The sequence below is a fragment of the Paralichthys olivaceus genome, chromosome 10 (genome assembly GCF_024713975.1).
Source record: "Paralichthys olivaceus isolate ysfri-2021 chromosome 10, ASM2471397v2, whole genome shotgun sequence".
In the NCBI taxonomy this organism is placed as follows: domain Eukaryota; kingdom Metazoa; phylum Chordata; class Actinopteri; order Pleuronectiformes; family Paralichthyidae; genus Paralichthys; species Paralichthys olivaceus.
The window spans coordinates 13,024,118-13,045,514 of NC_091102.1; the positions used below are offsets into that span (position 1 = coordinate 13,024,118).

At 40.5% G+C, this 21,397-nt stretch overlaps 2 protein-coding genes across 16 annotated transcripts in view; both read left to right on the forward strand.

Annotated features, from left to right (window-relative positions):
• The first annotated feature begins 326 nt into the window (after positions 1 to 326).
• Positions 327 to 5,763, forward strand: LOC109631097 (CASP8 and FADD-like apoptosis regulator). Of its 11 annotated transcripts, none has more exons than XM_069532836.1 (11): positions 331 to 415; positions 569 to 627; positions 745 to 1,078; positions 1,412 to 1,517; positions 1,664 to 1,799; positions 2,495 to 2,544; positions 2,637 to 2,706; positions 2,913 to 2,953; positions 3,047 to 3,125; positions 3,870 to 4,374; positions 4,471 to 5,763. In XM_069532836.1, exons 3-11 carry the CDS (start codon positions 783 to 785, stop codon positions 4,595 to 4,597), a joined length of 1,410 nt encoding a protein of 469 aa, XP_069388937.1. In that variant the 5' UTR covers positions 331 to 415; positions 569 to 627; positions 745 to 782; the 3' UTR covers positions 4,598 to 5,763. The 11 variants fall into 11 exon arrangements, with proteins under 11 accessions (XP_069388939.1, XP_069388941.1, XP_069388935.1 ...); XM_020089691.2 differs by having other exon boundaries at positions 332 to 415; positions 2,492 to 2,544; XM_069532839.1 differs by having other exon boundaries at positions 337 to 415; positions 745 to 1,083; positions 2,492 to 2,544.
• A 149-nt stretch (positions 5,764 to 5,912) lies between these two features.
• The window catches only part of dip2a (disco-interacting protein 2 homolog A), a 74,977-nt gene continuing 59,492 nt past the window's right edge, over positions 5,913 to 21,397 (forward strand). For 3 of the 5 annotated variants that reach the window (XM_020090067.2, XM_020090069.2, XM_020090068.2), the window contains exon 1: positions 5,913 to 6,912. In XM_020090067.2, the coding sequence (XP_019945626.2) occupies positions 6,789 to 6,912 (124 nt within the window). In that variant the 5' untranslated portion in view covers positions 5,913 to 6,788. The remainder of the gene's footprint in view (positions 6,913 to 21,397) is intronic. The other 2 variants (XM_020090071.2, XM_020090072.2) reach the window with 1 other exon arrangement.

Below are 21,397 nucleotides of genomic sequence, written 5' to 3' on the forward strand. Positions count from 1 at the left end.
GACTCCCTGTAAATAATGGCTTTATTGATTGTTTGAATCTTTGCTAATTGCTGCATAGATCAACAATGAAATAATAATATATAATAATAATAAATGTTGCTGGTTGGTTGGTGTTTTCCCCTTTTATAACTGATAATCAAATGTTTTGAGCCATTTGAAATCTTACTGGATTTCTCTAATAAACATTTTACACAAGGTGAGAATCCACCGAATCTGCAGTTGAAGTTGTCAACATGGAATTGGACGCAGATCATTACTTTCACCACTGGGTAAGAATAGTGCTTTATAAATAAAATCTCCTTGCCATGGGTTGTGCCTTTAAGTTTAATTCTATTGCTGACGCTCAGTAACTTTCACTTTCACTTTGGATGGCGAGGCTAAGTTGAGGCGTCTTCAACAACTGAAAGGAATCAAGGTAATAACCGAACAAATACGCTGTAACCAAGACTCGTTTCCAATGTATGTACGTAAACGATTTTCAGTAACTCGGTGTGAACGACTCGAGCCTTTTTTTTTTAGTCTGAAAGAGGAATTTCCCTTAAGGGATTTTTTTGTCGTGCGTCATCAGCTGCTGTGAACCTTCCTCCCTTATCGAAGTCTCGTCCTTGTCGGTTGAGTCGCTGTAAGGTACGTTTCATTCATTCTATATTGTGATGTATATTTTCTTTATAGTTTGATCCATTGCAGATCGTTAATTACACTCTTTTTTTGATATTTAACGAACGGTCCTCAATGTCGTTTCAGTGCAGAACATAATCGCTCCTCCTCCTCCACCAAAGTCCATGGCTGTTACAGATCAACGCGAGCTCCAGGTCATTAGTCAGATAGCGGAGGCCCTCAGCAGCAGTGAGCGCAGAAGCCTCTTCTACTTGTGTGAAAGCCCGCAAACTGATGACAGCACGGCTTGTGCGAAGGAGATGCTGAAAAACAAAGTTATATGCCAAGACGGAGGTCAGTTGTTTCTGGCAGAGCTCTTGTCCCAGCTGAGACGTTTTGACATCCTGAGGAGGGTGTGTAGGATCAGCAAAGAGGAGGTGGAGAGTATTCCGAAATGTCAGCAGGTTCTACCGAGATTCAGGTGAGGTATGTTTTATGATATATCTCTCTACTATTATAATTATTTATTAGTATTATAGTTATTTATCCAAGCACTGTGGTCCTTCATTAAAACACATACTTTTGCCTGTGCCTCCAGGGAAACTCAAAAATACCTGGGCATAGTGTGTTTGATTATACTTTTTTCACTTAAATTTTGTATTTTCATATATTTGTTGACCAGTTCCAAAGCCTTTTACTTTTACTTCACCTCCGTAAAAATGTTTTCTTGCCCTTCATGTGTGTTTGAAACTACTGGATGTATCTATCCATCTATCCATCTATCTTCATCTAATCATTGTTTCACTCTCTGCAGAGTATTGATGGCTCATATAAGTGAGGATTTGGCCCATGAAGATCTGGACAATGTGAAATTCTTGATGGGCAGCATGTTGCCTCGCGAGACCATGGAAAAAGCAAAGGTAAAGAAAATGAGTGAACTCTGGTTTTGTTTTCACTCACTGCATTCTTCTGTGTGTGTGGGAGGGGGAGCTTTGGTGTCATCACTTGACACAAAAAAAGTCCCCTTCTGTTTTTTTGATGCCCCCCTCTCTCTTCTCCCTGACAGAATTTCCTGGATGTGATCATTGAACTTGAGAAGCAGGATCAAGTTTCACCTGAAAGAGTCGACATTGTGGAGAAATGTTTGATAAACATCGGCAGGGTTGACCTCGCCAAAAAAGTGACAAAGTACAAGATGTCAGGTGAGAACGTTTTACTGATACTTTTTAATAATGACTGGCTAAGATGTTTAGAGAGCTTACGAAAAGAAGGAAGCATACTTTGACAGGATGTGAAAAGGGGAACTTAAAATTCATCCATGACGCATGATAATACCACATCCATAGATATAGACCATAGACTGTATGTAAAGATGGATGACACGTCTCCACTTGCTCTCCAGAAACGAAGCCAAAATATCTGGGATACGAAGATTTGGAGCCAGTTCGGAGTCTGTGCAGTTACGATTGGGGGAAATGGAGCCGCGATATCAAAGTCTCGACGATACACACGCTCGATCAATTGCGAGTCAGTCTCAGCTGTCAATCATAAAGTTGCACCCCATTTTTATGGCATTAAGGAACAAAATGAAACCAAACTTACCAGAAAAGTTAGTACTTGGACATACATCAGTTATAATGTTCAAGAACCACAAATCTGCGTCCCACACGAGGGATAATACCTGTCGGTTTCACAGTCCGCTCATTCAGCACAGCTTTTTGCTCGGAGCAAATTGCTTTAATCCCACAAAAAACCTCACGGACGCCATTTGTTCATACAACCCAGCAGCACATACTGACGAAGGCTAGATAGAAATTAGAGCAGAAAAGTAATGACAATGTACTTAGAATTATATTTTATTACAAATGTTAACTAAGTTTCTGTCTACGTTCAGCAGTGGGAGCACCTGAAGAGCGGTCATCGCAACAGGAACAGTGCAGAGCTCCTGTGAGTATGACACTGTAAAAAAATGACCAGTTTTTTTATGATTTATTATCCTCTCATAAAACTTATACTTCTGAAAATCATCTTCTGTTTAGTGTACACACGTCACTCCTCCTAGTTCCCATTCTCTACAACAAACAAGACAAGGACAGTCCCTCCAAGCTGGTAAGATTGTCTGCAAATTACAGCAACTTCAAAGACATGTATTTCCCAGAGATATTCAAAATACCATGTTAAACCAATAGAGGGTAATGAAAATGATTATTTCACATGGGGTTTACCAGAGCTAAGCAGTAAAGACACTTGGAAACAACCCAGGTCACTCATTGTGTTTGACTTTTATATCATCATCTTTCTGTCATTTGACACAGAAAACACACCAGCACCCGTATACATTCAGCAGAGCAGTCAGGTAAGGATTGCTCTCTTTACAGGAGCATATGTTTTACAGTGTGTTTAATTAGATAAGTGCCTGAGTGAAAGTGATTGCTCCTTTGCATTTCAGAGTCTACTGGATCGCTACAAATTCAACAGTAATCCCAGAGGAGTCTGTGTTATCATAGACTGCGTGGGTAATGATGGAGGTGAGATTTAAAAAAAACAGTTTGAGCCCACAGGGAAGGTGTGGAGGAAGTGTTCAGATCATTTACCTAAGTAAAGTTTGTTTAAAAAAAAAAAAATGTCCTGCACGTAAAGTCCTACTTAAATAAAAATACAAGAGAATCATCAGCAAAAAATGGTAATTGAATGGGCCTTGACTGGCATATTATTTATATATGATGTTATTAGATTGTTAATATTATTGCATCAACATGTAAGCAAAGTTGATGTGGAAACTAGACAGCTATAAATACTCAGTCCCTTAAATCTAAAGGCTTGATAGTTATGATGCGGGATAGTTTGAACAATAGATGATTCAAATTATTTTGGCCACATCTATATTTACATTAAACTATATGAGAAGTGTAGAGGGGAAATTACTTTTTGGTACTGCTGTTAATTACTCATAGACATCTGAAACACGGCAAGGGGGCCGTCAGTAATTGTAATAACAGATGTCAGAAGTACAAAATGGCAGAAATTGAAAGATTCAAGTAGGATGCATGTCAAATGTGTACCTGAGTACAATACTTCAGTAAAAAAGCATTAAAGTTGCATATACCACCAAAGAATAATGTCTGATTTGAATTAGAGCTTAAATAATTAATCAGTTAGTCAGTGAGTCCCTCAACATTAAATGAATCTGCTACTACTTTGATAGTTTATGACTTGTTTTAGTTGCAAAACCTCTTTTTGAACTTATCTTTCATCTTTCTTTTCTCCCTCAGACATGTTGGAACAAACATTCAAGGCTCTTCACTTCAAAGTGGTGCTCCACAAGTGGCTCAGTGTGGATAACACTTTCTCAACCCTCAGAGACATATCTCAAGAGAGAGAGAACCTCAAAGGTGATGCCTTTGTCTGCTGCATCATCAGTCGTGGTACGGCAAATCATCTTCTGGGTGTAGACATGCACAGGACGGGCCTACGCCTGGACAGAGTCAGACGTCTTTTTACTTCTGATGCGTGCGCTATGATGGCGGGCAAGCCCAAACTGTTCTTCATCCAGACGTACAAGGGCCCCGAGTTCCAGCCCTACGCTGCGAGGCACCATCAGGATGAGGATCTTGAGCCAGACGGCTGTCATGGGCTGCCTGGATATGATTTCATCCCTACAGATGCAGATGTGTTCTGGAGCCACTGCTGGACGGACGAACGTCAACTGGAGCAAAGACATCATCGGTCCATTTACCTGAAGACTCTGACAGATACCTTGCTTAAAGGCCAAAACAGGTAGGGGCAAATTCTCAGCTTTTTATCAGAAATTTTCAATATAAGCTTTAAACTACACCTTTTGTGCTAACTGTTGTTTTGTTTATGGTCCGACAGGAAGAAGATTGTTGATATGCACACCGAGGTGAATGGAGCCATCTTTGATCACAACAGAAGGAATCCTGCAGCAAGCTACCACATCGATCTCAAACATACACTACGGAAAGATCTTTACTTACAATAGAGGATGTTGTACAATCCTGTTCATATAACTCCCAATAATATGACATTACATTTAATGTCATTTAGCTGATGCCTTTATTCAAAGCGACTTACATTACAATTAGTGCATTCTGCATCTATATATATGTATATGTATAATAAGCTAAGAATAGAATGACTTAAAGGGATATGAAAATTCACTCTTTATCTTCTCATCACTATGCCGATGGAAGGGTGGGTGCAGTGTTTGAGACAACAAAACGCTTTTGGAGCCTCAGGGGCAAATCCAATACAATTGAAGTAACTGGTGATCAATCACCATACTGCTCCTGTGGTGTCATTCAAGTGTCCAAAAGCCCCAACTTTCATATTCGACTCAAAAAAGTGTTAGTGTTGAGGGCTTTAATGGACAGGGACACAAAGGAGTGTTTAAAAAATGGTGGTGCATGCTGAGTAGATGTCAGATACACAACAACAAAACACAGGATTTCCAGCTTCTTTTTTGTTTTACTGTGTATACAGAGACACCTACTGGTTGTATGAAGTCAAAACAACTATTTTATGAGAAAAATCATAGAAGGATTTTTTTGTGCAAGTAGGTACCTGTATTTGTTCAATATTTGAAAATTCTCACCGAGTATTCTTTCTAGAAATATCATAGCAGTAAATATATTTACTTTACAACATAAACAACAATAACAGCATAATCAACAACACAACCAATCATTAAACTGCAATAGAAACAAATGTTAAATCATGCAAGACAAAAAGAATTTACGAAAATCTTTTGCTCTTACACAACACACTGACATTTATTCACAACATCAATCATAATGTGTTTTACCCATAGACTGTATATAAAGAGTTTTACCTTTTAGTTCGATAGTGCAGCTAAAACATGAAGAGATACTTCTGAGAAATACATTCTCTATGGGAATGTGTACTAGTATTTATTTTGTGTTTTATTATTTTGATTTGAGCTATGTATTTTCAAGGTTTTGGCTTTTTTATAAAAGAGGTATATATATGTTTATATGGATATACTGTATGTCTTACATGCTTGTCATAACTACATATCTGCTATAACTATTGCTACTGTATAATTACTGCTATTACTGTCATTATAATGTTAAACTGTGATGCTATTACAGTATGATTATATTATTAATATTATTATTAACACCATCATCATCTTTTATTCTGTCGTTTTTGAATTGTGTATTTGGACTATTCTGATATACCTGGCTGCTATTACAATTGAATTTATCTCCGATGTTCTAACTATCTATCCATCTATCTATCTATCAATCAATCTATCTATCTATCATCCATCTATCTATCGAGTTCATGTTTTCTGTGATAATTATTGTTTTTTATTGTCCAACCCTAGAGAGACAGTGTGCATTGACGTGACTTATGGTTTCACTTTCATTGATACTTGTTCAGAGGGACAAAAGTGTCTCTAATATTATACTATCACATTTATAGAGCTGAACGTGAAGAGGGCTTACGTAAATATGAAAATCTTGTTGTCAGCTTAGTTTTACCTCCCCTGAGCCCCATTTAAAAATCCCTCATCGATTTGCTTGTATTTATTTAACCTGAAAACTGACCTCAGAAACTGAAACACTAGTTTTTTTGACCTTCACACAATAAACAGCTGAGTGGTGTCTCCCAGCAGCAGCTCTGAGGCTGAGACAGCAGGAGGCAGACACGCTGCACGTGGAGAGGCAGGATGCCCACGAGCACGCGCAGAGGAGGGGAGAGGAGGGGAGGGGAGGGTGTCCCGTGAGCGCGCACGGCCGGAGCTGCGGTTGCTATGATGCAACGCCGTGGGAAGCGAGGAGCGAGGAGTTGAATGAGTTCTCTGCACAGTTGAGGAGCAGCAGCAGCCGACTGTACCCGGGGACGCACAGCTGGACGAGGGGACACACGAGCACACACAGCCGGGGCCCGGTGCTCGACATGGAAGCCCACAGCCAGGTGTGTCCGCTAGTCCCGCGGCTTACCGTGTCATGACGGTCGGAGAGATTTCTCCCACATCTGCGCGACGTTGCAGCGAGACAGGAGCAGCACCAACACCCTCTTCGCCCTCTCCAGCCGAGACCGAGTGAAGAGGAGGCTGTGTTTTATAATATCTCCCATCCCTGGTGGCGTTGTCCTCCTCCTCCTCCTCCTCCTCCTCCTCACCTAGTGCTTCACACTGGACCACCATGGCAGAGAGGACCTCGACCGGGTTGCTAACGATGATGTTGGAGCCCACGCCGGCTGTCGCTATGACCCTGCCGGCGGAGGTGCGGGAGAAGCTGGCGGAGCTGGAGCTGGAGCTGTCCGAGGGTGAGTTGACAAGACAGACCGCTGCACCGCGAGGATCCAGGGACACACGCTGCTATAAACGGTGTCGTGTGTGTGTGTGTGTGTGTGTGTGTGTGTGTGTGTGTGTGTGTGTGTGTGTGTGTGTGTGTGTGTGTGTGTGTGTGTGTGTGTGTGACAGCCGCCACAATCACCGCCCTTTATCTTGGCATGTTTGAGGACATGTCAGCATCATCACCAAGCTGAACTTCTGCTGTAGTTTTCTCCTCATCCCTCTGAACTGCTGCAGCTCATGAGCTTCAGACACCAAACTGATCCACACCGGTTAATATGTGCTCTTCTGTCCCTAATGGAGACAAGCTGCTCTCATTGGCCTGAAGTTTTACGCAGCACACGTCCAGACTCAAAATGCCCTGCTCGATCAGATGGCTATCTGCCCTAACGCAGACCACTGAGCCGACACACCCATACAGCTGCCTCTGTTTTCACTCAACTGTTTCTGCTCTTTTAAAAGTTCAAAACACAAGAGGAACTAATGCTGATCTAAATGTTTTTCCACATAAACAGAAGACTGGTATTTCATATCTTATCTGACCAGACCACAGCTGCACAAAAGATCTTGTCTGTAAAACTTTTCCACTGTAACTGGTGATGCAGATGTCATTAGTTTACCGATTGCTGACCATTGAATCAGAAGATCAGTAGATAAGTTGAACTGATGTGAAAAATGGCAACTTGGTCAGTTTTGTGTAAGTTAACGGATAACATTAAAGGATACATTATGAAGTTTTGGTTGTAGATATATGTGCAGTTTGGCTGATATTGCTGATTTGTACATGTGTGTGTGTAGGTGCACATGTGTCATGCACAAGTTGCATGCAGCCTCTGTTTGACCGTCCACTTCCATGACCTTTTGTACAATAAGAGCCAAGAGTGGTTTTTGAGCTTGGATATCTTGTATGTCTGGGTTAAGTGCTGGGTAATATGACCAAAAAGGTTATCACAATAAATATGTTCACATCAGTCAAAATACATCATCGTGATTGAAGAAATCAGACAGTTATTTGTGGATTTTAACTTTACCTTAATGGTAACACTTGCTCACAATTCTTCACTAATAAGTGTTATATATCCGACTGTACTTCTACAACCCATAGGTATTACATTGATATATATTTAACTTTTGTTAAATTGCTATTGAAGAATTTAATATCACAATAGTTATTGTTATTGTTTTATCGCCATAGAGAAAATGTCAATTTTATTTGAAATAAGCAAATTATGTAGTGTACCTACCTGCTGACAGACACACCAAGACATCATATCATGAAATTTGCATCGATATGACTTATGCTATCTTTTTCCTTGTTATTTGTTCAAAGGGACAAATGTGAGTTTGTTTCACTGATATTATAATGTAACATTTATAGAGAGTAATGTGCAGAACAGATATGTAAATATGAAAGCCATATCAACATAGTTTTGCCTCCATGGAGCGCCATTTAAATAATCAGTCACTGATTTGCCTGTATTTGTTTTACCTGTCAACTGAAACATGCACACCTTTTTCTGTTTGGTGTTAAAGGGACTTTATTGAACAGATCGTCAGACAGCACTACCCACAGTGTATTTCACTCTAACCCTATATTTAGTTTTATGCTCCTTTCTTTAAGCCATTATCAAGTTTACAATTATACTAATTCTAATTAATGACCCACATTGGTCTGATTAGATTTGGGACATGACCCCAGGGTGTGACCCCATTTTCCAGGGTGTGACCCCAACTACATAATCTAATAAATGTAGTCCTACAACTTGAAATGAAACCCTCTGATAACTAGGTTATATTTTCAGTTAGTCAATTTTCACCATAATGGGTGAAGTGGTGGGATATGGATCAGACGGGAACTACATTTTGGTGCAGCTTTAAATATTGTAAAATCAGACAATATTTATAATGATATCTTCAACCTTGCAGGAAATAATGCATAGATCTTGAAACAATCAGACATATTAATAATGTTGCGATCGAGGATTGTGTATATTTTGGTGCTACTTTCTTTTTTACGAGCCAGACATACAGTATGTAGAATTATTTGGCCTGGGTGGAGGTATGCATTCTACTGACTACCATTCAAGTTAAATTCTACATTGAATGTTTTCTTTCTCCATGTTGTCTTTAGTCGCACCATACCTCGGTTGGGAATAGACCAAAGGTGCACGCTTTGATAAGCACATTAACTGCCACTGAGGCCCCTGAAGGGATGGACATGTTTTCAGGAGCAGCTACCAAACCAATCTATATCTGGCCGGTTTCCTTTTCCTGCTCTCCACATGTCACATCCTGCTATGTTGGAGCTCTGATAGCTGTATCTCCCGGACTCTGTTGCCTTCTGCTTCTCTTTCTGGTTTTTCTCCCTCTGACATACTCTGTTGTCTGTTTGCCCACTGTCTCTTTCTGTGTCTGTCTCCAGGCCTCCCCACCTCCATATTTCCTCTATTTTCTCTCCGATCAAAGAAGAGAGTGTCATTCTCTTTCAGGCCAAACGACATAAACATATTTTTTTCACTCTCAAATCCTATTCCTGCATTTCATGGTGAACTCTTCACCTCACGCTGATGCCCTTTAGTTGCTTCCTCCATAGCATCCTGTCTCGGGATAGAATAGAAGACTTGTTTTATTGGAAGGAGATGAGAGCCTGACAATCCCGGAGGTTTTGTACCCTTCTCAATGAACTCTTCTTACAGGGACTTGACGTCAGACACGTCTGTGTTTCTTAGAGACACAGCTTAGTTTTTCACTGAGTGAGAGTTTGCAAATAGGTGTGTGTGAGTGTGGAGGAACGCTGTACTATGTACCATGAAGTTGAGTAGCTGTGTCATGTATGTTATCTTAAGCAGTTTAGCCATCCACAGCTCAGCTCGATAGTGTTCCAGCATCAGCATCTGAGGCCTGCTGATGTGTGAAATAAACAATCTGAGCTCTCTTATTGTGGTAATAATAAATACTGTTTCCTCAAGAGAGAGCTATTATTTTCAATTTTCTCTGGCTGTGTACTTAACTGTACAGTCCTTGGAAACATTTTTGTGGTAATGAGAACTTGCAACTCAACCATCCACTTATTTTTGATAACATGTGAATGTAGCCCAAGTTATTCTTTCTATTTCACTTGTATTGTGCATTTATTTCAGTCAACTGTTGGGTTTTCGAGAAGTAAAACTTTGAAATAATTGTGATATTCGTTTGAAGTCATATCGCCCAGCCCTAGTCTATGGAGGTAAATACTTTAAAACCATGGTACTGTGAAGCAGGAGTTTTAAATAATCTGGATGCATTCACTGAGTAAATTCTTTAAATGTGGAAAATAGACTCTAAGTATGTATAAGAGCTGATTAGGTTTCCTATCCCCTCTAAAATCCTATGTATGTAGGAATAGGAGCAAATGCCCCTGCCTCCTGGATGCTGACTTTTTTACAGACCATTCGTTTCATGTGTTGGAGAAACACCGTAAAAAGAGTGCTGCAGCTGGAAGAAGGAAAATTGACAGAAAAAAATATTTGTAGAGATTTTAATTTCTTTTCTGCCTACCAAGGAAATTCAAGCTTTCAAACCCGATGTTTCAACATTTTTTAAGTTTTGGAACTTCAGGCATTGTTTACTGTTTATTTATGCGCTTTATCACCAGCAGTCAACGATTCAACCATTAAAGCTGTTTCCCCTTTTCTAGTCTTTATGCTAAGCTAAGCTAACCAACTACTAGCTCCAGCAACACATTTATCAAAATGTCAAACTATACCTTTAAGAGTTTAAAGGTCAAAATATGTCCAGCAGCAGGAATGTGTGGGTGCAGTGTGATCCAGTTTGATTCACAATGACCAGATCTGCTTCAAACTCTGATGATTGGTGCTGAGAAAATTGTGTGACATCATCTTTTTCAGCTGAGCGCCGCCCACTTCAAAACTGTGAGAAGAATTTAGAAGAAAAAAAACCACACACAGAAATCTATCATGTGAAGTAACCACAGCTGTTCCCTCGTGTTTCCTTGGCCTTTAATAAGTGTGATTGTCCAGCTAATGTGCTGATTATGCCTTTTGAGACATGCTCCCATGGCAAGCTTTTCTTGTCGACTGAAATTTTCTCCTACCAAATTCTACGTGTCAGAGTTATTGTAAAGGACCTGTGTTATTTCTCAGCTGACCTGGATGCAGATGAGTGGTGAAACGATGGGGCGTAAAGGAGGGCAAGAAGATGGATGATCCCCATTATCTCCTGCATGGAGGACAGAGGGAGAAATGGTCTGCTGAGTAATTCATAGGCGGACTCTATCATTCCCTGGTTGTCTTCCCTCTTCCTCTGTTGCTCTCCAAACACTCTGATTGCAAAGCCACTTTTAGTGATTTTGTTTGCTGGGGAACCTGGCAAAGGCCTAGTTGGTCATATGTGCGTGTTTTCTCACGTTCAGCAAACATTTACAGAGGAGCAAGGCCGGTTTTGTTAGTTTAATTGCTGTCAGGCAGAAGACCTACGTAGAAATCTGGCTATTACATTTTGTTAATGCATACTGTTAAAGCAGGGATAATGTCCAGTCAGGTTAATGAGACACGGTTTTCATTTGTTCTGGTTGTTATCGTAGTATCTGCTCCTGCAGCGACCCAATTTCCCCATGGAGATCATTAAAGTTTCACCTTATCCAGTGATAAGATAAGGTGGAACCTCCCTTACTGAGGACCTGGAGGTAAAGAGGCGGTCAGGCAGTGCGCTGGCAAGCGGTAACAGCAGTAATAAGATGGTGATGAATACACTTACACATGCTTGTCAACCTCTGGCACTGACAAAGGCTTGATGGTGTAGTGATCAGTGGTGTGTATCTTATTGCTGTTAATGGTTGTAACCCCACTGTAGCACCATATGTTTTGTTAACCAGGGCTGCACAGTTGAAAGTTGTTGCAACATGCAAGTTTGGCCTCCACAAACAGCAATTTGATACTCTCCCAGTATTTATACAGCAACTAGACCTGCTTTATAATAAAAGAAAAACTCACTTTCTGATATGGGAACTTTAATTCGTACTTACTTACTGATGACACTTTTCAACGAGTAATCCTAACTTTATTGTCGGGCGTTGTTTCCTCAAATATCTTTGCAAACAGTAGCATCACACTGTAATGTTTTTTATAGACGTATTATGCCTGAATCATAGTGGTGGTCCTGCTTACGAGGTGGGGGTAGTGGATAGATTTGGTGGCCAATGCTTTCCTCTTGGAAAGTATGAGTGTACAGCAAACCCTGGCCCTGGTCCTGACTCACTCCTCTATGTGGTCACTCACTCCCACCACAAAAATCACGAAGGAAGAACATCCAGTGGGTTCACCCAGTGTGAGTTCAAGCCTATTGTTGAGCAAAACCAAGCATTTGACGAATGTACCGTAGAATAACACTGCATTAAGGGCTTTGAGAACATGTAGGAGTTAGGGCAAGTACTGAGAGGACTTTGTACGTGGCTGCTGGTCAGCTCTGTAATAGGATCCAACGGAGAAGAATGTTGAGCCTTGGAGCGAACGCAGGTCCCTGTAGCTGCTGTAAAGTCCAGTTCAGAGATAAAGAGACAGCTATGTTGTGCCCCTGCCGTAGTGGAGCAGAGAAGGTGGAGGGTCATAAATATTTCAAGGGTGTGCCTCAGAGCGGAGGAGAGCCTCAGATTCTTGTGCTCCTCTCTTATGCTGCTGCCTGTATATGTGCACATGTAAGTGTGTGCATGATTGGTTGTCAGTGCATTAACCTTTTTGGGTTGTGTCTCTTGGTGCTTTGTTGATGTGCTCCTCTCTATTTATAAACCATAGAATTGTGTTTCATTTTAATGCCACTAATATCCAGAGATTGCCTGGTATTGTCGTTTCTGGCTGTTTGTTTTCTTTACAGTTCTTCAGCATCCTGTCTCTGTTTTTATTGGAGCCACTGTTTTTAATAGATTGCAGAGCAGGAATGTAATATCTATAAATGTATATTTTCTTCCATTTGTTTATTTAAGTATGGATAAATTTACAGAGTAGCATTTCGCACAGCTTGGTACTTTTATTTTTTTTTTCTGATGTGGAATTGCTTATTTACATTTTTGGTACTTCTAATCACCAAAACTGCAACTAATGATTATGCATTATCGATGGACTGATTGTTTTAACTAATAGTTGCATCTCGTTTAGAATAGTTGCATTAATGCCACAAATATGTCACAACGTCACCGAAGTGACACTGTCGCACTGGGGCAGTGTTTTATCACAGCGTTGTTTGTGCTGTGGTGGTTATCGCTGAGGTTACAACCGATGGTAGAAATCATTGCTCATTAAGATTACACTGCCACACACCTACAGTCCACAGCTCGTAACAGACAGTGTTCTACAATAAACTGTGTCAAAAAGAAAAAGTGCTCATTTCCGCACCACCATGATGCTTTTTCTACGTCAAAGTGTCTTTATTTTCATGGTTGCCAGATCCAGTGATTTCACTGTTCACGTCCTTGCAGCGAGAGAGATGTCATGGGCAGTGGAGAGCGGAGCACCGTAGCGGGCGCTGATGCCAGAGAGATCTGCTGACCAAACAAGCCACATGCCCTGTTTCAAGGACACGTTACAGAGTCCATGCCACTCTGTGCACCACATTCTTGTGCCCAGCAAGGCTTCTGTTCTACCTCCATCAACTTTCTGGTGTAAATTCTCTTCTGCTCATCCACCTGAGTGTATCTTTGATCACTCACCGTTTGTGACCATCTGGTTGGGGTCGGAGGCTCAGCAGCCAACACCATAGCTCAATCTGGACTATCTGTGACACACAGAAGCTTCTGTAGATCAGTCTAAATGCTTTGAATTACAACTACAATATATATGACAGATAAAGAGTTGGATCCAAGGGCATGTTTTCTATTATTTATGTTTGCTGCATTAGTACAGTAAGCTCACATCATTTGTACTGCAGTGTTTTCAAGGTACACAGTGAACTGCTTACAGAGGGTGGGAGGGGGTTGCAGGGCTGAGGTCACTGAGCTATGCAGGGATCTGTTACATGCATTTTATTCAGAGCCCAAGGTGAAAATTCATCAATAGTCTTCATTGCATTTCTTTTCATTTCTCTGTTTTATTTATTCTTCATGCTTAATATTTGACTTGATTGAACACTTGATTAACATACAGCGTAAGTAGAAGAGTGTCTATAGTGTTCATGTTATATTCTTATTCACATAATCATAAATAATAAAACTCAAATATTACATTATAATATATTATAGTTGCTCTAACTGGAAGTAAGGAAGACTTGAGTATAAAAGACAGTTGGACAATAAGTGCAACAAAACATGCGTAGATCCTGTGAGTGAATCTGCTCTTCCTCATTTCAGGACATACACTCAGCAATCAGCTATTTTTCTAGCGATCCCACCTACTTCAGCTTTAGAGGCCATGGCAGAGGTTTTCTACTGAGTTCAAATGTGTGATGATAATTCATTCCAGAAAGGTGGTGTAATGATGTACTGGTCAGTGGAATCAACACTTACTAGCTTCTCTTGACCCTCTTCAGCCGGGAGCAAGCAGAGGTCATCCTGCGGCATGTGACAGGAGAGTGTGGTCCACTTAAGTTAGCTGTAACAGCAGCTGGTCAACAAGCAGTCCTCTGAATGGAGGCAGCACTACAGAGGGCTACTTTTTAAGAAGTCCTGATGGCTAACTATGCTAAAAAAGCTGATATCGTAATGCTGCTTTACTTAGAATTGATGTGTAGTTTTGATTGTGTCAAGAAGGATACCAGTAACCAAACTGTGACATCACTAGAAAAATATATTTTTTTAAACTAAGGAGTTGAAAAGAAAAACAATGCCAGCAATGAAACCGAAAAGATGTGTGAGCAGACAATAAACAGGTTTTGAGTTTTTGGTTGGTTCAATCAATGTCGAGGCCTGCTCAGGTGTAATGTGCACATCAAAGACTGACAGGGCGCTTTGTTGCAGCAGCGGGCTGCATTGCGAGCTTTCCTGGTGGAAAACAAAGAGACAGAAAATGTCTGGAATGTGCCGTGACCTATCAACTTAACCGTGAGGAGAGGGGTTTCCAAATCCCCCAACACTGCTGGAGGGCACGACTACACACACACCAAACACACTGATAGCATAGCAGGTTGTCCCAGCCTTTTAAGAGAACAAGGCCAAGTTTCCCTCCTCCCCTCTCCTCCACCTCATTCCCTTAGGTGTCCCAGTAGAATATGGGAGGGAAGGAACAGAGCAAAACTTTTTTTTTTTTTATCTTTGTAGGGTTAAAGCCAGGCTTTTTTTAGATATAAAACTTAACTTGGCAGACTCAGCTCACATACCAGAATATATGTTTTCAGCCTGAGTGCTATGAGAGCGAACAGACGGTTTAAGATGAGCTCTGCTGCTGTTGCTCTCCAGAGACTTTTCCCAGTGTGTTATTCAGGAGGTACCTGGATTGCTAGAAAGAAAGCAGTGACACAAAGCAGGGGCAAGTTAGGACTGTGTGTAAAGCTCCTGAGGCACAACTGGCAAATTGTGGAGACACTTTAGGCATTTGGCATCTAAGAACTTAATGTCTGTGAGAGAAAGGTTGTAGAATAATATTGGTAAACATCCAAGCTATATTTTTCTGAGTCTGTACTTGGTGACCTACTTCTCACTTCATGTCACTTTCTTTCCCTACTGAAGTTTTGTTTACAGGGTTTGAAGAGGTCTTTTAATCAAACCTAGTCACAGATTTTTACCAAGCTAATCCCTCATGGCTCCTGTGAAGCCTCACTTCTTTCACATTTCTTTATTTATTCCCCTGTAGCCTGTAGACCTTTTACTATTGTTACTATCTAAGGAGATTGCCTCCAATTTTCATACCTTAGTAATGATGTATGAATTTGGTTTCACAAATGTGAGTTCAAAGTCTAAAGTAATCATTGTTATGTTTTCTCTGGCATAACCAGGAACACAGATGTTTTTACTGGAGCCTGACCGATGTATCGGTTGGCTGGTTTTATCTGCCAATTGGACTATCACAGATATATTGGTATTGGTGTATATGAGATCTGATAATTTCTGATAAAGTTGCTTGTGTTAATTCACAAATGTGAAAATACATATAAATTGAAGATAAAAAGTGCTTTGTACCATATTTAGCCACTAGCTAATTTCCATTAGTTGTCATCTGCCAATGAACAGGGGAACAGAGACGACAAGAAAGCGAGCAAATCTCTTATCTGCACTACATACATACAACAGCAGTATATAAACTGTATGATATTAAGAATATAAGCTTATATTTCGATATAGGAATGTAATGTATCATTGTATCAGGCTCTAGATTTTACCGATAAGGCCCTCACTGACTGGTTTTTATTTCTTTTCTCTGAACGTTTTTGAATCAAACTTGTTACCTTTAGATTCTGTTTAACTTAATTTGCAAGTAGCCCGGATAACAACCAGCTTTAAAAACTCAGATGGCCTCCTTAAAAGTAACACACACTGATCCGTGAACAGTTTGTGGCCACTGAAATCTTTGTTTTAAATACACCCTGTTATCACTGCATTGAACCGTTTTGCTGCATGTTAACACAGACGTGGTGAATAACCTTGTCTACACATTGTTACTTGTGGAATCCCAGGAGCTGGAAGAAGAACAATGATGCAGTTCAAACTTTAAGCAGACCTGTAATCTAATATAACACCACACTCACACACACACACACACACACACACACACACACACACACTTGTCACGTCTTCGTGCTCTAGCTCACAGCATTCTTGAGGTAGAGGTCACAGGCCTCTGCAGCCTGTGGTTGATGTGTGTGGCTGGGTCGACCCACCCCATGATGACGTCATAGCGCAGTTGTTAAATCTCAGAAGTCCCTTCTCTGTCATCTCTTCTGTCTTTGCCCAAGAAGTTCATTAGACAACCAAGTTTAAGAGCCTAACTTTCACAAACTTTCTAAATTCTACTTTACATGAAGCATTTCAGGGAATTAAACACACATTTGTGTTTATGTTTGTTTGTCTATCTGAGTCCTAATATCCAGATTAGTGTGTGCTGTTTGTGTGTTCTGTAGTGATGGGTTTCTGGGTGATTATTTCAACATCATCACATCCATACCTACATAGACAATGTATATTTTTAGTGCAGATTCTCTACCATCTTGCTCATGTTCATCCCCAGCATTCATCAATTTGAAAAGTGTCTCTCCTTGTGTGTCATGGCCCTGATGACACACACACTTTCCAAACTTTCTCCTTGAAGCTCACCCCTGCAGCCTCCAATTCTTATTGTATTTGACAAGTGTGTGTGCGTGTGTGTGAGTAAGCCATATGACCTGAAATTCAGAAAGCTAACCCATGACAGAGTTGCTGCCAGTCCCCTCTTTGTTTTCTAATTAGATGAGTCAAACTGAATTCAATTTAACTGTCGTCATGGTCAGACGAGGCCTATATTTAGCCATGGGAACCATAACTCTGATGAACAGGTGACTCCACTTAATGCAAAGAGAGGGGAGTAGTAGAGGAAGATGTGGTCCGGCCCACCCCCCTCATTCAATGAGGATCAATAAGGCTAAAATGGAAAGGATTTACACAACAAAGGCAGAGAACACAGCACCAAGTGAATCCTGCAATTCATGCTGGCTCAAAACATGTGCACATCTCTTTGTGCATCTCTTTTGACCATTGAACATTGTGCATTCTGAAACGTGTAATTTTTCTATTTTTGCCTTTTGTGATTATATGAATGAAATTTATGTTGTGACCGGACCAAGCAGTTGAAAATGTACTGAAAATGTCAAGGAAAGTAGTCATTTTCTTGACATGCCTTTCACGTCAGCTCCAGGCTTGCAGTTTGGTCTGTTTTTTTCAGAGGTTAAAGTCAGTTCTTCCAAGTGAGATCTATAAAGAGTTTTATTTACAGGTCTGTGTCCAAGGGGTCAGCTGGAGTAGGAGAAGAAAGGAGGAGGAAGAAAGAAGGAGTGGGAGGCCTGGATTTAAATGTTCTCTCACACAGAAACAGACCTTGGGGAAATCAGCATTTGCCAGTTATTCACATTGCTTGCTTTTAACCTGCTTGTAGCAGATTTGAATGGTTTACTTTGCCACATAGACACAGAATATCAGCAACAATCACATGAAGATATTTCCAGACTTTCTCTTTTTGGGTTGACTTACGCCTGATTATAGTTTTTATAAGAGTTGAGCTTCACCAATGTTCAAAACCAAAGCTAAGAATTAAGACTATGTATTCACCAGCTTTGTATGCTTAAATGGTGCTTTCATTCTTCTGAAACAATCACTGTCTGCGTCAAGAAATGTTTATTGCAGCCTGTGCAGCAAAAACAATTGTTCTTTTCAGATATTGATCCAAACTTGTAGTAATATTTAACAGCAGACTTAGTTTGACTGTTGGAAATCTTGTGCTTTAATAAAAGCACTACCTGTATAATAGGATTTTTGTGGCAGACCATGCAACACTAATTTGTATAATTTTTCCTGATACAATCTTTTTGTTTTATATCACTCCTAAAGATTTTTAAAGAGCTGTACTACTAAAAACCATTAATTGTCACGTCCATCCTCTTTAAGAGTTGAACTGGTGAAGATGAACTGTCTACAAGCCTCAGCAGGGCTGTCCTCAAGGCCATGACCTCTGACCTGCTGTTACTGATGCCGCATCAGGATGAGTGCGGTATCCCCTGCAAGTCACAGAAGACAAATGATTGGCCAGTGCAGAGCTCCAGCAGGGCTGCCATCAATCTGCACTTTCTCTTAAGGGCAAAAGGAAAGGCCGGTGGCTGGAGACCAATGCTGCTCCCCCTATTTGACCATAAACGATCATCTGGGACCCCTGATCTGCTTTGTGTGTTTCACTTTCTGCAGGCTTAACACACATACATATGTATGCACATGAATACACACACACACACACACACACACACACACAGATACTCCTTCCCCCTTCTCCCTTGTGTCACAGCCGGTTTGTTGAGTTTGCGGGTTTGGCCTCTGGCTTACATGTGTGTGAGGATAAGTGCAAAAGCAGACCTTGTCTGTCTTTCTCTGGAACTGACCATTTATTCTTGTTCCCTTTTTTCTATAAGCAGTGATGGAGGGTCTAGAGCACTGAATGCCTTGCTCAGTGAAAAATGCTGTTACAAGACTTAGCCAGGACAAGGGTTTGTTTTTGTCCTGGAATCGGCTCCGCTTGTTTTTGAAGTATCAACTCTCGAGTTAAACCCTACCCAGCAATCCAACACTGGTTCCATAAATAAGGGATATTTTGTCTAGTTTAATGGACTGGTATTTATTAATTGCATTTTTGTAGATGTTTATTTTAAAACAATGGTGTTAAAGAAGTTCATGCATTCCTGCTGTGCATGCATGACAGACATTTGGCTAGATCCTCAAGAATGAGCACTGATTCCTGAGGTTTGAATTTAGTCAATTTACTTCACCACACACATTTTGTTTTCTTCATGAGAACAGTTCACACAATGTCAGGGAGTTAATTTGAAATACAATATTTCCTGGCAATCATTATAAAGAATAAACTTTGTACATCTTTTTCTCCAAGCAGATTGGAAATAATGCTGCGAATCATTTGCACATAGTTGACCCAGGTGTGTTTTTATGCAACTTCAGATAATGAAATCACAAAGGACCTGGAATTTAGAACTCTTTAATTTCCCTTGCAAGGCAGCTTTTTTTTACCACATTAGCTAATAGAGGGCCGATTAGCCTGCGCTCTTGTTGGCAGACACTATCAGCTGGCTTATGTTACTTTGCAAAAGCCACAGCTGACTCTCCGTCTTATCTTCCACATGTCCTGGAACGAACAGCCCTGCTGCTGCCTGGTCCGAGGGCTGGCCTCGACTTTGAGTTGTGGGCTTATGTGGAATGCAGGGCTGGAAAAAAGGGATGGGTTTTGTTGAGACATTTCTGAACAACCATGTTATTCAGTTGTTTTCCCCCCATGTGTGGGGAAGCAGTGAGAGCTGGCAGACTAACCCCGGGAAGCTGGTGAAATAGCCTTCAGGCTCTTTTGTTTGACGGACGTGAGGAAAACAAGTTCCTGTGGTTGCCTCTATTCTGTCTGTTTGTTTGTTTGAATGATACAACACAGATCGCCTATCATGTGTGATTGTTAACCTGCATAATGTAAATGAGTGATTTCTCTGAAGGCACAACCCAAATCTTTCAAGTAGGTTCTTTGTCAGAATAATAGTTTACCTACAGTCTAGCTTCAGGAGATGCTTCTCTGAGCCGTGTTATTACAACTCACTTCTTTTCTTTCTCTCTGTCTCTCACTCTCATTCTTAAAAGAGCATGAGGCCACAGTATAACCTCGCATTACCTCAAGCTGGACTCTTCTGTATCTTTTCTGGGTTTTGTTTATTTTTTGTGTGCTTGTCAGATTCTTCACTGAGAGGCTCATGCAGGCGGGTTTGACCATTGACGATAACTCTTTAGGTTTCAGTAAGGGAGGATACTGATGAGGAGCAAAGCAAAAGACCAAATGAGGGAGATTGGAGTAATGGGAGGCAGGAAGATATTGGAAGCTGCTGAGTGACAGAATGATAAAGTACATACAGAGGAAAGGATGAGAATCTGAGAGTTTGAATAATAACAGAGTATCTTTAGCTTGGGAAAAAAACATGTTGAAAGAGGTTTTTTATAAGAGAGACAATATAAATTCGTCTCCTGTCTGAGATTTTGTTGCATTTATCATAAAATAGATTTCCCTTTTTATGCCTCCACACTGAAGATAGCCAGTGGCTGGAGGCATCATGTTTTGGGGTTTTTGGGGGTCTGTCCGTCCCATTCTTGTCAACATGATATCTCAAAAACCTTGTGCGAGAACATTTTCAAATTTGATTTCACTTGGAATCAAGGATGAACTGATTAGATTTGGGTGGTGAAAGCTCAAAGTCACAAAACATATTTTTGCATTGTGAACACAATATCTCAGGAACAACTCTGGGGAATTCTTTTAAATTGTGTACTAACATTCACTTGGTTTTATTGATGAAGTGATAAGAAGTTAGTATTCAAAGGTCAAAGTCACTGTGACCTTACAAATCATGTTTTTGGTCTTGAATCATTTGCTTTGTGTATGTTCTCAAATGAATTTGACTATTGCTCAAAGGTTCACATGGCCTAGATCCAGCTTAAAAGAAAAGGCTCATTTCAATCGTTATCTATCTGTCCCGAAGGTTTTATACAAACCAGCAAGTCCTCTGGTGGCTCACAAGACTGGGTGATCCGTGAGAAAAAAGGGTTGGTTTCATTGTGAAAATGTAATTGTAGTTCATCATTTACTGTACAATATGTATGAACACACAAAGAGGTGTATGATTTACAGACCAGACCATCAGGTTATGTCAGTGTCTCACTTTCATGTTAGGTACAGTATGTGCCTTTGAATGAAGATGGGAAAGATGATGGTCTCAAAGCAATGCTGAACTGCTAGAAATCTTCTCAGTGTAAAA

Excerpts from the sequence above, each read along its gene's own strand:
- LOC109631097 (XM_069532834.1), top strand. The coding sequence starts at position 783 with ATGGCTGTTACAGATCAACGCGAGCTCCAGGTCATTAGTCAGATAGCG. Across the intron at positions 1,800-2,491 it reads GACAAAGTACAAGATGTCAG|CAGTGGGAGCACCTGAAGAG; the intron begins GTGAGAACGTTT and ends GTCTACGTTCAG. Across the intron at positions 4,375-4,470 it reads TTGCTTAAAGGCCAAAACAG|GAAGAAGATTGTTGATATGC; the intron begins GTAGGGGCAAAT and ends ATGGTCCGACAG.